Raw genomic sequence first — 16,420 nt, forward strand, 5'->3', positions numbered from 1 at the left:
GTGGCGCCCGGCGCCTGCGCAGGTGGGCGGCAGAGGAGGCGTGCGGCCGAGTGTCGGGGATCCCCCGGCTGCTCCCCGCCATGGGCCGCAGGAGGGCGGCGCGCGGGCCGGTGGCCGAAGGCGGCCGCGCTCGGCGCCCCGCGGGCCGCTCCCTGGAGGCCTTCGCGGAGGAGGTGGGCGCCGCGCTGCGCGGTGAGTGGGGCGCGATCGGGGACTGGGCCGGGGGTCGCAGGCCCGGGGCGGGCCCTCGGAGCTGCGCCTGAGGCTCGGTACCCTTCTCTGCTCCGGTGCAGCGTCCGTGGAGCCAGAGGCGGCCGAGGACGAGGGCATTTCGGGCCCGGCGCGGCTGCCGTGCCCGCTGGCCATGTGGGAGCTGGGCCACTGCGACCCCCGGCGCTGCACGGGCCGCAAGCTGGCCCGCCTGGGCCTGGTGCGCTGCCTGCGCCTGGGCCACAGGTTCGGCGGCGTGGTGCTCAGCCCCGTGGGCTCCCAGTACGTGTCCCCCGCGGACAGGTAGGAGCGGGGGGGGGGGTCAGGGGCGTGGGCGGGAGTCTCAGTAAGCCCCCGGCCCTTTCCGAGCTTTTCTACCTGTCTAGTTTGCGCCCCCCGCCCCCATCCCTAATGCAGGACATAGTAGCACCTCAGTAAACGTTTGTGGAGTGAATAAAGGAGCCTACCCCGGGAACACACATCGTTGAGGCTGTTTCGGGGCCGGGGAATGATGTTCTTGTATCTCTAGTAAAGTCAGTTTTCGGGACCCCACCGTGGTGCGGGCCCCCGGAACCTAGCCCTCCTCTGCTTCTGACAGACAGCTGGTGGCACGGTGTGGGGTCGCGGTCATCGACTGCTCCTGGGCCCGACTGGATGAGACACCGTTTGGGAAGATGCGCGGGGGCCACTTGCGGCTGCTGCCCCACCTGGTAGCAGCCAACCCCGTGAACTACGGCCGACCCTGCAAACTGTCTTGCGTGGAGGCTTTCGCCGCCACCTTCTGTATCCTCGGTGAGCGCCGGAGCCCGCTAGCCTGGAAGTCTGGCTAGGCTCCCAGCAGTGTGTTTTCTGCTGGCACGTCCCGGGAGGGACGGGAGGGCCCGTGGTGTGGTCAAGGTGGACAGGCTAGGATTTCAATCCCACCTTTGTCACCCCTCCACTTGTCCTCAGAGAATTTATGGTCCCAGTAGAGGCTCAGACAGGCGGCCCCACGAGACGTGGGAAGAGGGCCTTAGTGGGTGGCGGAGGCGGGTGAGCAGGCCGTCTGGACCGAGGGACAGAGTGTCAGATCTTGGGACGGCCTTGAGGGTGCCGGGAGCACACTTGGGACGGGAGAGGGATTGTCAGCATCCTTGCGTTTTCTGTGTCCTCACCATCAGGCTTCTCCGACCTTGCTGTCATCTTGCTGCGAAAGTTCAAATGGGGCAAGGGCTTCCTAGACCTGAACCGCCAGCTCCTGGACAAGTACGCGGCCTGCAGCGGCCCAGAGGAGGTGCTGCAGGCGGAGCAGGAGTTCCTGGCCTGCGCCAAGGAGCACCCCGGGGAGGAGGAAATCGGTGAGCCCTGGCACGGACACAGGCCCCCTGGCTGGGTGCCAGGACGCTCATGCTTATCCTCCTCCAGGCCTGCACCCTCTTTTTGAGAAGCTGGCGCGCCCCCCCCCCCCCCCCGGCGCATCCTGCCCCAGCTTGTGGGAGGCTTGTGTGCGCTCTGAGGTCACGTGTGGGTGTTTTTCTTACTTGCTTCCTCTGTTCAGATCCTTTCGATGTGGATTCTGGGCGAGAGTTTGCAAACCCCAACAGGCCGCTGGCTGGCACCCGGTAGGTCCTTGGGCTTCCCAGTATGGGGACAGGTCAGACCCAGGGCTCTCCTCTGGCCTCGGCCCCTCCTGTGGATGGCGGCGGGGGGGGGGGGGGGGTGGATCCCCAAACAACGGCACGATGATTTTGTGACTGTGGTCAAGGACCGTGGCCGCCCTACTGGAGAGGTGCTGGTTTTGAGAACACAGGGAATAGGAGAATCCGTTCTCAGCTGGGGCTTCTGTGAGCGAGCGTGCCGGGGATGGTGCCTTTAGTGAACGCACCTCTCCCTTCCAGGCTGCTTACGGACAGCAGTGAAAGCGACAGCGAGGACGAGCCTGTGGAGCGCGGGCCTGATGCCGAGGACCGAGGAGACGGCAGCGGCTGCCCTGAAGAGGGTTCTCAGAAGCAGGAGGCAGAGGCCAGGGCCCCCGCCCAGGTTTGGAAAGGAATCAAGAAACGGCAGAGAGACTAAAGGTTGCAGACACGTATATTTTTTGAGGCGGAGCAATAAGAAACTCGAGAGAGAGCGGCAGGATTTGTGGAGATACAGACAGGCTGGCAGCCTCAGCCCTCTCAACACCGAGTGGCCCTGGACTGTGTCCCCGCGGTTCTGACACAGCCGTGCTCTGGGGCCTTCGAGCCCTCCCAGTGAAGCAGCAAGCCAGGAGACCCCGGTGTGAGCCTGTTTCTTTGCACTTGCCCTGGGGATGGGGGGGAGGGGACTCTCAGTCTCCAGCGAGGCCGAGTCGGGCGGGAAGGGTCAGACGGGAAGGGTCTGGGCCGCTGGACGGTGGGGTGCCGGGCTTGGGGCCCATCTTGCATGGGCACGCGTGTGCGCACACGGAGGGACAGTAACTGCACAGCTGAGTGGCCGACGTGGGGCCCCTCACCCTGACCGATCGACCTTGCATGAGGTCCCGGCCTCACAGTGACCTGGGGGCACCCTCCCCCAGGCCTAGGAGCCAGGTGGGGATTGGAGACCCGCGCGCTGCTTAGCAAACCTCTGTGTGTGCCCTTGGGTGAGGGTGAAGGGTCCCAGACGCTCACTTTGTCCCTCCACCAGGACACCTGGGAGCGGTTTCCCACCACAGCTGGGGTTGTCCAGACCCAAACCTGGGCCATCCCTCCTGTTGGCCTGCGAGGCCCTGTCACACTCCCCACCCCACAAAACGAAGACCGTGCTTCCTCTGAGAAGGGCTGTGGCACTGGTAACGTTTGGGGCGGGCTGTTCCTTGCTGGGCGGAGGGTGCTGTCACGTTTACCGCAGGACTTCCAGCACCGTCCTTGGTCTCGCCATGGGTGCCGTCGGCACCTCCTTCAGTAGTAGCCGTGACCACCGAAAACGCCTCCAGACGTAGCCTGATGTCTCCTGGGGAGCAGAGCCACCCCTCCGGGAACCCTGCGCGGGCTGCACAAGCTAAGGTTGCAGATAGAGAAGCTTGCCGGGTGGCCAGGCCCCGCGAGTTACCCCCAGATCCAGGGTGGGGGCTGCTCACTGGACGCAAGGGGTTCACGGTACACACCACACAGACACGGCCGGGGCAGCACGCACACCACACGGGGGAGCATGAGCCCCACGGCACAAAGCTGATGCGGGGCAGGACTGGGTTGGGGGCGGGCGGGAGCTCAGGGGTCCGCTTCCATGCACTTCTCCAGCTCCTTGAGTCTCTTGACAAATTCCTGCGCCTCCTTGTTGGTGCGGCCCTCCAGCATCCTCAGTGCCGACTTCACTACAGGCGGGAGGGTGGGGCCGGCATGAGACCGCGGCGGCCGTCGAACCCGCCACCCCCGGACCCTCACTCACCCTGGGCCCTGGGCCGGCGCAGATGCAAGGTGACGGGCTGCCTGGCCCTCGCGCTCCCTCCCACCTGAGGTCGTGCTATGCCGCCGACGCCGCCCAGGCCGAGGGCTGCCTCCCCCGCGAAGTCGTTGGTGGACAGCCAGTCGTGGTCCATGACGGTGAACAGCACGCAGGCACCGCGGCAGCGGCACGCCTCTGCCGGCACAGAGCTGCGGGCGAAGGGCAGTCCCTGGAGCCCTGCCCCCTGTCCGGGAGGGGGCGGGGGTCGCGGGCGGGGGGGGGGGGACACTCACAAGTAGAAGAGCTCGTCATACACGGGGTGCAGCGTCCGGTTCTTCACCTGGGTCCTCTGGCTGCGGACCAGCGGGAAGAGGTGTGGCGGGCCCAGCTCCACGATCACAAACGGGTCACTCAGGCCTGGGGGGCACAGCCGCGTGCGGACCGTGAGCACCGCCCCCAGAGGCCCCGCCCCCTCGCCCCCTCCGCTGGCCCCGGCCCCGCCCCTCACCGTTGGCGTCCAGCGGCGGCAGGTCCGCGGCGTGCAGCACCTCCACCACCAGCCGCTGCTCCGCTGCCTCGTAGTGACAGCGCACGCTCAGGCGTCCGAACCGCTTCTGCTCCAGGGACCTCTGCGGAAGGGCTTGCGCCAGTGACCGCGGCGCAGGGGTTCGGGGGCTGGGCCGCGTGCCCACACTGCGCGTGCGCACACGGGGCCTCGCTACCTGCTTGAGTTTGTCCAGGTAGTACTGCTCGATGCACTCGCGGGTGGAGCACTGATGCAGGCGCAGCTCCTCCTCCAGCCTCTGCGGAGCCGAGGGGCTGCTGACCGTGGGCTCCCCCGGCGCCGCGCCCCCGTCTCCCGCGGCCCCGGGGCCAGACTCACCTTGTAGCTTCCGTCTTTCAGGCTCTCCAGGGGCAGACCCTGGCCCTCCGCGTGGAAAAAACTCACCAGGGCCTGGGGGCAGGGCGAAGTGGGAGGGATGTGGGGCACGGGTCGTGCTGGGGCTAGCGGTGGTGCCAGGCGGAGCCCTGAGCAGCACCAGGGCGCCTGGGAGCCCCGGGGCAGAGCCACTTGTCACACCTAGCGCAAACCGGGGCGGGGTGGGGGTGGGGGGGAGGAATGCCAGTGCCTGGGGCCCGACAACGGTCTGGGCAGGTGGCCCAGGTGCTGCTCACACAGGCGGCCGGCAGGGAGGAGGCACTGGTCTGGTGGGATCCCAGGGGAGCGGTCCGGGCTGGGAAGGCCAGGCCTCCCGGCCGAGGGCACATGGCCAGGTGGCCCGGACAAGGGCCTGGGAGCCCCAGCAGGGAGGCCCCTCCACCTACCTCCAGCGTAAAGTGGAAGCGGCCGTAGAAATCGGCAGAGACGTCGAGGTTTGCCCCCAGTGCCCGAAGGATGGCCTGCAGGAGCAGCTCCCAGAGGGCCTCCAGCACCCTGCAGGGACACTCCGTGCCCGTGCCCGTGCCCATGAAGGGACCCCAGGCCCCGCACCGGCCCAACCGCCCCAAGCTGTACCTGCTAAGGTTCTCCTTCACCAGGGAGGTATTCAGCAGGGCCAGCTTCTCATCCAAGTACTTCATGAGCGGGGCCACGGCCTGCGGGCAGCATCCTCAATGCCACACTGCCCGGGCCCCACCCCACGCACGCTCCCCTCGGTGCCCAGGCCCTCACTTCATCGTTCTGGATGGAGTCGGGCGACAGGCTGATGTGCTGCACGTACTTCCTGATGTCAGCCACCATCTGAGGGACGGCAGAGCTCAGCACCAAGTGGCAGTGAGGGGGCGGCCGGGTCCTCTGCCCGCCCGCCCGCCCGCCCGCCCACCTTGGAGGTCAGGTGCGCCGTCACGGTGTGGACCTCCTGCTGCAGGTCTTCGTCCAGGGCCTGTGCACAGCCGAGCAGAGGGCGCGGGAGCACCCCCTCGGGCCCCGAGGTCACCTCCGGCCACGCCAGACCCCGCAGCGTCTGCCCGGCAGCCTTGCGCAGGAGCTCCACGTTGTTGAGAACCACACAGAGCTGGGGAGGCGGCCCACGTCGGGGGGGGAGGGGTCGGCAGCCCGGTGGTGGCCCCGCCCCGCCCCCGGCTCCGCCCCCTGCCCGCCAGGCCGCTCACTGGCTCGCTCACTGCCTCGCCCGCGGCCCCCGGCTGAGCGTCCACCTTCTTCCGCAGCAGCTCAGTGTAGAAGAGGGTGGCCGCACACAGGTCCTACGGTGGGAGACGAGGGCTCAGGAGCTGCGGGCTGTGTCCCCTGGGCCCGCGGCCCTCCCAGACTCGTCTCCTCCCAGACCACGCTCCCCAGCGCACAGCCAACACACCTGGCTGAGCTGGGTGCCCAGGGCCTCGGCCTGGGCAGGGTCCGGCCATGCCAGGCGGGCCCACAGCTCCTGGATGTGACCGAAGCAGAGACTAGCCGTGGCCGCAGAACTGCTGTGCTTGGAGGAGGTGTCCATGGGCTCCAGCTAGGAAGGCAGGAGGCCTGGGTGGCAAGGGGGGGCCCTGGCTGAGCCCAGCACCCTCAGGCCCGGGCGCCTACTCACCGTGTCCACATCCACGGCTCCTTGCAGCCTCCACCTGACCTGGTCCCGCAGCACCTGCAGCCAAAGCTTCACAGCGGGCAGGAACGGGCCATGGATGCCAGCCAGGGCGAGGGAGCGGCTGTCGCTGTGGCAGGAGGCCAGTGGGAGCTCGCCCGGAATCCGACACCTTGAGCCAGCACGTCCCAGGGTCCCGGCCCAAGGGGACACCCGGGAGAGCCTGCCTCCAAGGGCCCTCGGGCTGTCCCAGAGGCCTCCTAGAGGAGGCTGGGGGACAGGTGGGAGTGGGTGCAGGTCTGGGAGGCCAACAGTGGGAGGAGACAGACAGGGCAGGTGGGGGGAACGGGATAGGTTGGGGCAGGGCACCCACCGGCCGGGGATGCTGCTCCAGAAACGCTGGATGTCCGCCAGGGTCACGTACAGTTCGAAGAGCCCTGAGGCCACCTCGAGGGTCATCTTGGGGCTCAGCTCCTCCGTCAGCACCCATGCCTCCTCGGCCACCTACTCAGGAGGACGCATTCACGCCACCAGCAACAGGGAAAGCGGGCCCCTTTCCAGCCCGGGGGCTTCTCCCCACAGCCCCTCCTCACCAGACGCTCCAGCTGCCGGAAAGTGAGTGTGAAGAAGTCGATGTCGGTGATGCTGCAGGGAACAAATGTCACACACCTGCTTGCCCCGCCACCGGCCTGGCGGCATCCCTGAGGGGCCGGGGGCAGGGACGGCGGGCAGAGCCCTGGGCCCCACCTGTGGAAGAGGCTGGCGTAGATGCCGTAGCAGGACTGCAGATCCTCGTAGACGGCGTCCGCCAGCTCGACCAGCCCGGCGAGGCGCTGCGGCCCCGACTGCGAGGAAGCCCGGTTCACACTGACCTTCTGGCCGGCACCTACTTGCCGCCCCCCCTCCGCTCCCCTCCCCCGCGGCACCTGCTCTCGAGGACTCTTGGTGTTCAGGAGCCTGTCATACCACTCACGGTTGCCTCTCTGCAAGACAAGCCACCAACAGGGGGTGGTGAGTTGGGGGGGGGGAGGTTAAAAGGGCCCTGGAGCGTGGCGGAGCAGGCCGGGAGCCGGGGGTGGGCGCGGCTGGGCGCCCCCGTGTGGGCCGCGAGGGGCGGGCACCGGGCACAGATTCGCTACTGGACACACCTTCAGAGCAGCAGAGATGTCCGCGTTTAGTTCTGTCCGGAAGGAGCACACCTCAAAGGAAGGCTGGAAGATCTGCATCTTGCTGAGACACCTGGAGGGGCCGCCCGCTGACTGTGCGCTGCCCCGCCCAGCTCCCTACCCACCCCCACCGACCCCCCCACGCCCCCACCCCCGGCCAGGGCCTGGGCTACACCCACTTGAGCAGCAGCTCCAGACGGTAGACGGCAGTGCTGTTGGTGGCGGGGAAGAAGTCTCGAAGCTGACGCAGCAGCCGCAGCCCAAACTCGGAGAAGGCATTGAAGCTGTCAGCCAGGCTCTCCTCCTGGGGGCACCGGCCCGTCGGAGCTGACCCCTACTGCCCTCCCCACGGGGTGGGTAGGGGCAGCCAGTCTGCAAGGGCCTCCTTGGGCCATCCGTGGGCCTGGTTTCTCCAAACTCAGCCACCACAGTCCCCACGGCCTCAGGGCCTTGGTGCCCCCCCCCCCCCCCCCCCAGCTCCGAGCCGCGCACCCACTCCCTTCGTCCCTCGCCCAGATGGAGGGCACGACCTCCCTCTCCTGGGACTCGGACACATCCCCTGTCTCAGCATCGCACAGTACCCGCTCTATCCTGGGTCATGAAGTTTGTTTTCAGCCCCACAGGGCCCTGTAAGCCGAGCACCCCATGTGGGCAGCACTCCGCCCTGTCTGCCCCAGCGCCAGCGGCCCCACAGCACACCCCCCAGGAACAGCTCACCTGCCCTTGGGGCAGCGAAGACGCCTCTTCCCAATGCGCCTGCATGTCCTCCAGCAGCCCCAGCAGGTAGCCGTAGTCCAGGGTCCGGGTCTGATGGTGGCGGCTGCTGACCTGCCAGTGCCTGCAAGTCGGGGGGAGCCCCGCCCATGGGCACGGAGACCCCGATGAGACCACCCCCCCCGTGCCCCTCCTACTTGCCCCTTACACGCCCCCAACTCCCCCATGGCACCGCCCCCTTTCATGCCTTCCCACTCAGAGGACTCCTTCCCTCGCTCGCCCCGCCCCGAGGCCCCGCCCGCCCGCCCGCCGCCAGCCTGCCCGTGCCCCGCCCCGAGGCCCGCCCACCCGCCGCCGGCCTCCCTGTGCCCCGCCCCCGGAGGCCCCGCCCACTCACAGCACAGCCAGCTGCAGCGCCGACAGGTTGTTTTGCGCGCCGTGCAGGCAGAGGATCGTGGCCGCGGGCCCGCTGAGCTCTCCCCGCCAGCAGCTCGCCTTGGGCTGGGGGAGTTGGGGGCAGGCGTGGATGCAGGCAGGGGCCGCCATCCCCTCCTTCCCTCGGTGCCCAGGCTCCCCTGCTCTGCCTCCCCAGGCGCCCGGTCAGCCCCGTTCGGAGGGCGAGGCTACCTCCTCGGATCGGTGCTCGAACTGCAGGAGACGACTGAGCAGCAGCATGTAGGACAGGAAGCCCGCCCGCCCGCGCTGGCTCATGCCCGTGTCCCTCTGGAATGCAGGAGCCGCCCGTCACCAGCCCTGCCCAAGCCCGTGGGCAGGGGTGCACGGCCAAGACACAGGGCAAGGGACCCCCACGGCTCCCCACCTGTGTGGTGATCAGCTTGAGGACCAGCTGGCAGTCTCCTTGAACGCGGGAGGCGCTGGAGCGTGGTTCCAGCTTGAACCAGCGGTCTTCACCCGCCACGGGCACCTCCTGAAAGGAAAGGGTTCACACCGGCCATCCCCCCTCCAGCTCCCTCCCACGGACTCTCTGTGGGACCGAGAGGAGAACACACAGCTCTGCTGGCCCCAGAGACGGGTGGTCAGCACCGAGTGAGCCCTCAGGGGTGCCCGGACACCCAGGAAGCTGTTCCTTCCCCCTCCCCTGCAGCTGAAGGCCCCACCAGCCCAAGAAGGCCAGGAGATGCTTGGGGGAGTCGCAGGGCAGACCCACCAGCAGTATCCCCGGAGGATGAGACCCCACAAACAGGCGGTCCGTGAGCAGAGCCCCGGCCCCCACTCACCCGGACGGGTATGTTGAGACACCCCAGGAAATCATCTGTGTGGTCCTCCGCGGGCCCTGCTGTCCCATTGGCACGGGCCGACTTGACAATCTGTTTAAAATACCTAGGCAAAGCAGGGGGGGGGGCGGCCCCACCTCGGTCCCTGGGGAGCCACTATCTGCTGGCCCACGTGGCCAAGCTGCAGCCCCGGTGTCTGGGGGGCACGAGGGTCCCACCTGTCATACCTGCTCATGCCCTTCAGGCCGATGACTTCATTCAGCTTCCTGCATGCTTCCACCAGAGACACATCATCGTCATGGTCCCTAGGGGCGGGGCGCGGAAACCTGGCTTGTCTGGAGCCTGGCTGGGCCCTGAGGGTCCTCTCTCAACCCACGCCCCCTCCCCGAGCAGGTGCACCCACACCCGCTGCCCTGCAGGGACCAGGGGCGTCTACCAGATATCCAGGTGCAGCTGGTCCGTGCTGACATCCTCGATCTCACTGTAAGGAAAACGGAGAGCAGCCCAGAGGGTGGAGGACCATCCCCTGCCCAGGGGCGAGGGCAGGGACAATTTCAGGAGCTGCGGGCAGGGGTCCACGAGCTCGAGCTCTCAGGACAGGCCGCCCGGATTTGGATCCTGACTCTGTGGCCCCCGGGGCATGGCACCTCTCTCTGAGGCGATTTCCTCCTCTGGACAGTGGTCACGTGAACAGCCCCCACTCGGGCCCCTGGGGCAGGCACAGTGTGGCAGCCACCGGCCTGCGTCCTCAGGACATGCTCTGGCCCAGCAGGCAGCACCCCCCCGCCCGACCGCCCTGCCGCCCAGCTGGGCCAGGGCCCTTACAAGACGAAGTTCTCCTTCCAGACAGGGTTCAGGGTGCTGCTCTTGACCTCGGTGACCTGGATGCACTTGGCCGGGAGCGGACCCCCACGCTTGCTGCCTTTGCGGAAGCTGAAGCGCTGCTCCGTGCGCGGCCCTGGCTCCCGGGGGGCACCCGAGGCCGGCAGGATACCCAGCATGCAGTACGGGTCACTGAAGCCTGAGACACATCGGGTGCCTCAGCCGCCAGCCCTGGGCCCTCCGTCCCTCCGTGGCCACCGGACCCGGGCACAGCCGAGGTCCAGGCTGGTCCCCACTCACCATTGGGGTCTTTGGCCAGCAGGTTCTTGGCACGCATGACAGAGACTTTCAGGGCATACGTGGGGGCCTGTGGGCAGAGGGTGCTGACCGGCCTCTTGCAGAAGGCTCGGTGTGACCGCGACAAGGCCCTGCTCTGTGTCCTCCCCACCCCGAGCCCTAGCACCGCGGCTGGCCAGCGTCTGCCCACGTGGGTGGCAGCCTCACCTTGGCCTTCTTCACACGCTCAATGGCCTCAGCGTGCTCCTCAGGGCTGGTACCAAACACCTATAGAGGGTGGGCCGGTGTGAGGGCCCAGGTACCCCCGAGGCAAACCTGGCCATTGTCCTGGGGGCCTCCCGGGGCAGAGGAAACACACACACACACACACAGAGGAGGAGGAAAGATCTGTTTATCTGTCGGTCCATCCTCTGGGTCCGTTCCTCTGTCGGTTTGTGCTTTCTACCCTTCTTTGTGTGTGTGTGTGTGTGTGTGTGTTTGTGTGTCCCCATCCCTCCATCCTCCCGGGCACACCTACCAGCACATACGTGTATCTGCACATGCACGTGTGGGTATGTGTGTGTTCCATACGTGGGGCGAATCTGTGTGTGTTACATGGGTGATGGTGATGGGGATGCCTCCAGGCAGAGGAAAGGGCTCCCCTGACCAGGCACGGCCAGGCCAGCACGGAGGGTGGGCAGGTGGGGCTCACCTGCTGAAGGTAGCCCAGTAGGGTCTCCTGGTCATCCACCTGGTCAGGGCCCATGGTCCCTGCACGGTAGAGGACTGTGTACAAGGCCTCCTCATAGAGCATCTCCACCTGTGGGTGGGGAGGGGCGCACACCCTGAGTCCCAGCCGCCCCATCCCTATATCCTTCAGCCCCAGGCCCTGAGCCCTGGCCACTGGGGGTCGGGGCTCCTTGGTTCCACCCCCTGTATGCCTGGGAGGGGCGGGGGGGGGGGGGGCAGTCCTCAGGAGCTCCCCCCACTGGCAGACCGCAGTCCCAGCATCAGGACCTTTGCACCTGCTGGGCCCTGCACTGGCCCCCTGAGCTCTGCTTCCTACTCGCTTGCATGGGAAGTCCCGGCCCACTCACCCTTGCCACCTCTGGTGTCCACCCTGTCCCCAGATCCCGGGCCAGGCCCATCTTAGGTGCTCCCAGACCCTCCCTGGGGCCAGGCCCCCTCCCCCTTACCTCCTCCTGGGTCAGGGCTCTCAGGCCACGGCTGGGGTCAACGGGCTCAGCAGGGGCTGGCGAACCGCTGCGCAAGAGGACCTGTGAGGAGCACTGGGGTGAGGGTCTAGAGGGGGGAGGGCCCCAGGGACGGTGGGAGTCGGTTTGAGGGGTGGGGGCCCACTGCAGAGGGGGCTGGCAGGGAGGCCCACACGGGGCAGCAGCTCTGGGCCATCCTCACCTCGGGGCACGGCAGGCCCTGTCTGCCCTCCCCCTTCTTCAGAATGAGGCGCATGTGAGCGAAGAACTCCACGCCGTCCCCGGGCTTCCTGCAGGGAGAGGCCAGGCCTGAGACCCGGGCCCCCGGCACACACCCGCCCCCTGCCCAGGACCAGCTGCCGGCCGTGCGCCTCGAGGGGATTCCCCGTGTCCACACATCCGGGGACCCAGCGCGGCGTCCACGGCGCGCCCCGCTCTCCCAGCTCCCCCGGGGGCGCGCGACGGTGCAGGCTTGGGCGCGGAGCACCCACCAAGCCCCTGCGGCCGGCTCCGGGGGGTCAGCGCTGGTGGCGGCCGGCTCTCCCTCGGCCCTCCGGCGGAAGGTGGGGCACGCCTGCACCTGCCGCAGCACGCTGCTCTTGATCTCCAGCAGGGTCGTCATGGCCGGCGGTCTGCGGGCAGAGCGCACGGCTGCGGCCCCTGCACGTCCCAGCAGCACCGCCGCGCCGGCCCCAGAAACCGCACCGGGTGCACATCGAGCGGGGAACGGATCCGCCGGAAGCGCACACGGGCCGCGTTCCTGACGGCGCAGCCTCCCGGCCTCCGCGGAGCAAGGGAGCCTGAGGCCCTGGGACTTGGCTCCCGTGCTGCTTCGCGCTGGGCACCCAGGGGCCACCGGGGGCCGGTCCCTCGGGCTCCCTCGGCCTTCGTGTCCCATCTGCAAGACGGGACATCCCTGCGGGGCCGCGCCGGAGACGGGACGAGGCTGCCAGGCGGTGGTCGTGCTGGCACAGTCCGGGCTCCGTCAACGGTCGCTGCTGGACTTCACCGCAGAGGGCCCGTACTGCCACGCTCCCGCCGCCGCCGCCGCCCATCTAGGGCTGGGACCCCTGGCTGTGTCCCTCGGGTCCTAGGACCGCTCGGCAGCAAGTGCCTGTATCTCCTGGGCGCCTTGCGAACGGGACGGAGTTGTCGGGGAGGGGTGTCCAATTCACCCAGCCTGTAATGGTCCAGTCTGGGGCCGGGGCAGGCAAAGGTCCTGCAGGAGGCAACCCCTCCCCAGGACTCCCAAAGTCCTCATCCTGCAGAGGAGCTTGGGCAAGAAGAGGCCACCGTGCCTGGGGCCTTCCTCGAGACCCCCTCACCCCGAGTGGCCAGCATGCGCAGGAGGGGCCGCTGGCGAAGTCCTCACCCGCCCAGCACAGCCAAGGGACAGCGCCCCATCGTCTCCCTGTGGGCGCACTTGCACACCTCCCCCTGGGGCCACAGTGTCCCCTGCAGACCCCGGAGGAAGGGCAGGAGGACCACTAAGCAGCCGTGGGCCCTCGAGCCCTGCTCCTGCTCAGCCCTGACCAGCCCAGGCACCCGACCCCTTCCCGACCCGCCTGTGCCTCCCCAAACCCCAGGGTGGTCTTCGTGCACCCCTGCTGAAAGCTAGCAGAGGAAAGTGCTGACCCCCCACCCCGCTAGGCTGAATCTGACCCTCGGTGCCCACCTTTCGGACTTCCCTGCCCCAGGATGTCAGCCTGTGCCTCCGCACAGGACCTATCATGCTCCCTTCAGGGTACCACAGGGCCTTTGCACCCACTGCCCTGGTCCCCTTCCCTGGTGGTGCCCACTTGTCCACTCACTGAGGGCCCCTCCAGCCCAGGCACAGCTGTGCGGAGAAGCACTGTCGTTTTCACTGGACAAAACAGGAAATGGGGACTCAGCCCACTCCAACTATACCTGCCCCCGATCTCATGGGCAGTTAGTGTTCCTGCACATCTCTACTTAACGCCTGCTCCCTCCTCCTTAGAATCCTGTGCCCTGTTGGGAGCGCTGGGGCCAGGGCAGACGGCACCTCATGAGTCCTACAGATTTTGTTCAACAAACCGGATCCCTGCTCCCAGCTGTGTCTGTCTGCCTCTCACTGGTCCCTGCGCTGCCGTCCCTGCTCAGGCCACCACTGCAGATGGCACATCCTCCTACCCGCTGGTGCCCCAGCCCTGGTTCTACGGAATGCTGGGCTCAGAGGGTCTCATCTGACCAGACCCGAGAGCTGGGGACAGAAAGGACAACTGGCCCATGGCCCTGAAACGAGGCCCCCACCTTCCTCATACTTCTTACTGCCTCCCCCGGGAGCCTCCCTTCAAAGATCGGGAGGATGTGTGGACGGGGCTCAGCGGCTGGGGCATGTGGTTCTGGAAGCTGTCGCCCCTACCGCCAGCAGCGAGGTCCTAAGGGGACGGGCATCAGGGCACCCCCCTCCTCTCTAGCTGTGGGGGAAGAGGCTGCTGCCCCCCCCCCCCCCCGGCCCCCCAAAGCAAGGGAGCAGCCACTGCTTGAGCCGTTGCCAGGGCAACCGCCAATTGCGTCTGCGTGTGACAGGGGCTACAGGGGCTCACAGTCCCAGAGACAAACGTGACGCAGGAACCAAGCGGCCTGAGCCGCAGAGACGGGGTGTCTTTGTGGCAATAAAACATTCAGGGTAGAGGGGGAGCCACCTCACCTCATAATCACAGCCCCCAAAAGGCCCCAAGCTTGAGGCCCCGGGGTTAGGCGCTTACTCAAGGCCACAGAGCCAGCAAGTGGCCAGGGATGAACTCCATTCTGTGGTGCTCAAGCTCTAAGCTCCCGGCACCTCCTGACTTCTGGGGGTCCAGACAGGCTGGCTCCCCCTCCGTGGGGCTCCCTCCCTCAGCCCACGGGCCAGATGGGGGCAAAAGTGGCGTCTGGTCACCGGTGTCTGGGAGAGATGGCTCATCCCTGGGTGCCCAGACACTCCTCCAGTCGCCCTGGAAACCCCTGGCTGCTGGGGCACTGATGACGTTTCTGCACCAAATGGCCTGGGCCCTGGGAGCCAGCCAGCACCTCACTCGGAGCCGCACCAGCGGTGGGTGCGTGGCTGACCCCCAGGAAGCACTTGCTGGCTGCAGGGACCCTCTGCCGGCCCCCAACAGAGCCCCTCCTTGAGCTCTCCCTGTCTCTGTCCCTTATGGCCCCGGGCAGCAGCACACAGCAAAATGTGTCTGTAGCCTCCGCTCGTGCCCGGCCACCAGGGCCAGAGCGACTGCCCGACGGACAAAGTGAGGCTGGCCAAGGAGCTGAATGCCACACTGGCACCGGGGCCAAGCCGAAAGTACCACCTAGGTCCCCTGGCTGTCTTCAAGACCCAGGGTGAATAGGAAAAGACAATTCTGCAAAGTTGCTATCACCGTCCCGTTTCGCAGCCCGGGGCTGGGCTGACCCGCCCGGAGCCAGGACTCAAAGCGAGGGCTGTAAGCCACACCCGTCTCCTGTAAGCCCACCTGTGGGCTTAGGTGGCACCAAAGCGGGTGAGTCTAGGGGCACCTGAGCAGAGCCAGATGTATCTCCCTAGTTAGTGTCCCCTGTGGCCACCTGGCCACCCTCACAATGAATAAACACCTTCATAATAAACACTCAGAACACTAGGTCCCTTCTTACCAAAATCCGGTCCCTGGTGAAGCGAGGGCAGGGGTCTGTTGATGCTACCCTGGGTGTGTACGGGCAGTGGCAGGATGTCTGGCCCCACATTCTGGTCTCTGTGTCACCCTCTCAGCCTTCTCTTCCCAGCCAGCCACTCCCTTCACATTTTTTTTTTTTACTTGATTTCTCACTGTCCTGTGACTCCCTAGACAGTGCTCCCCTGCACACAGCTCAGCAGCCGTGTCCATCACAAATGCTGCTCCCTGAGATCTAATCCCAACCCAGTCCCTGGGGAGATGCCTGGGAATGTGATTTTAAGCGAGCTCCGCAGCTGGACCTGAAGCCCTAGGAAATCTGAGATCAACTGTCAGGGGCTACCTAGATGCTTCTAGAATGAACGCATGAAAAATTAAATTCTCTGTCCGTTCTTCCTCCGAGGCTCCCTCCCCCGCTCTTTAGTCACCGGTCTCCACCGTGATGTCCCCCCTCCCTCCCCTCCCGTCCCCCTCCTCTCGGTGCTCCCCGCGGGAGCCTCGGGGGTGGGGGCCCCCAGATCCTTCGAGGTCCTTCCCTCCCTGATGAGCGGGTGGTCGCGGGCAGGTCAGAAGCCTGGTAGGTGCGTGTTGTTTTACACCATTCCGACCCGTGGAGGGACTTCGTGGAGACTAGGGGTCCTACGGAGACTGGCGGCAGGGTGGGGGGGACTGGGCGCTGGGGGCATCTCCCCCACCCCCGCCCCCGGCGGGTTGCCTGGGAAACCCCGCGGAGCGTCTCTGAAGTCCCTGGCCGCGACCCACCGGCGGCCTGCGCCTGGCGGGGATGGGGGCCCCGGTGTCGTTGGGGGGGGGGGGTCCTGCTGTCCGCCTCCTCGATCCCCGCCCGCTCCGGCGCTCTTGGGGACGCAGGCCCAGAGAAGGGCCCGAGACCGTCCCTCCGAGCACGCGCCGGCTTCAATTTCCCCGGAGCCGAGGGAGCGTCTTCGCGACCTCCCGCCGCCCTCCTCCTCGGGGGGCCTCCCCGCGCCCCCTCGGGGTCCGCAAACGCAGGAGCCGGACCGGGCGCCGGTCGCAGGAGGGGGCGCCCCAAGGCCGTCCAAAGGCCGCGCACTCACCGTGGGCCGGGCGGGGGGCGCGCGGTCGGGGGGCTCCGGAGATGCCGCGCTCCGCACCCGCTCCAGAGACGCCAGGCACAGCGCGCGCTAGCAGCCGCGCCGAACCCGGAGCGCTGCGGGGGCGGGGCCTGGCGGCGGGGCCCGCCCA

At 67.4% G+C, this 16,420-nt stretch overlaps 2 protein-coding genes across 8 annotated transcripts; one reads left to right on the top strand and one right to left on the bottom strand.

Annotated features, from left to right (window-relative positions):
* The first annotated feature begins 14 nt into the window (after positions 1-14).
* TSR3 (TSR3 ribosome maturation factor) lies at positions 15-2,460 on the top strand. Of its 2 annotated transcripts, none has more exons than XM_040459492.1 (6): positions 15-192; positions 294-492; positions 809-1,002; positions 1,371-1,547; positions 1,748-1,811; positions 2,088-2,460. In XM_040459492.1, the coding sequence occupies exons 1-6, from the start codon at positions 81-83 to the stop codon at positions 2,263-2,265; spliced, it is 924 nt and encodes a 307-aa protein (XP_040315426.1). In that variant the 5' UTR covers positions 15-80; the 3' UTR covers positions 2,266-2,460. The 2 variants fall into 2 exon arrangements, with proteins under 2 accessions (XP_040315426.1, XP_040315425.1); XM_040459491.1 differs by having other exon boundaries at positions 16-192; positions 294-513.
* On the bottom strand, positions 2,263-16,377 carry BAIAP3 (BAI1 associated protein 3). 6 transcript variants are annotated; one of them, XM_040459488.1, is made up of 34 exons: positions 16,273-16,377; positions 12,044-12,184; positions 11,755-11,842; positions 11,535-11,615; positions 11,051-11,158; positions 10,567-10,626; positions 10,363-10,429; positions 10,066-10,261; positions 9,677-9,721; positions 9,468-9,545; positions 9,244-9,346; positions 8,826-8,933; positions 8,633-8,728; positions 8,403-8,506; positions 8,009-8,129; positions 7,471-7,595; positions 7,274-7,364; positions 7,052-7,108; positions 6,873-6,970; positions 6,719-6,770; positions 6,499-6,629; positions 6,132-6,255; positions 5,910-6,053; positions 5,707-5,799; positions 5,418-5,609; positions 5,267-5,335; positions 5,111-5,190; positions 4,921-5,029; positions 4,478-4,549; positions 4,317-4,397; positions 4,103-4,223; positions 3,888-4,011; positions 3,598-3,803; positions 2,263-3,523 (listed from the first exon to the last, which is right to left on the bottom strand). In XM_040459488.1, exons 2-34 carry the CDS (start codon positions 12,172-12,174, stop codon positions 3,420-3,422), a joined length of 3,459 nt encoding a protein of 1,152 aa, XP_040315422.1. In that variant the 5' UTR covers positions 12,175-12,184; positions 16,273-16,377; the 3' UTR covers positions 2,263-3,419. The 6 variants fall into 6 exon arrangements, with proteins under 6 accessions (XP_040315422.1, XP_040315417.1, XP_040315418.1 ...); XM_040459483.1 differs by having other exon boundaries at positions 4,103-4,397; positions 16,273-16,371; XM_040459484.1 differs by having other exon boundaries at positions 4,921-5,190; positions 16,273-16,371.
* Positions 16,378-16,420: the final 43 nt, after the last annotated feature.

This window comes from Herpailurus yagouaroundi, unplaced genomic scaffold (genome assembly GCF_014898765.1).
Source record: "Herpailurus yagouaroundi ecotype Mexico unplaced genomic scaffold, PumYag 222, whole genome shotgun sequence".
In the NCBI taxonomy this organism is placed as follows: Eukaryota; Metazoa; Chordata; class Mammalia; order Carnivora; family Felidae; genus Herpailurus; species Herpailurus yagouaroundi.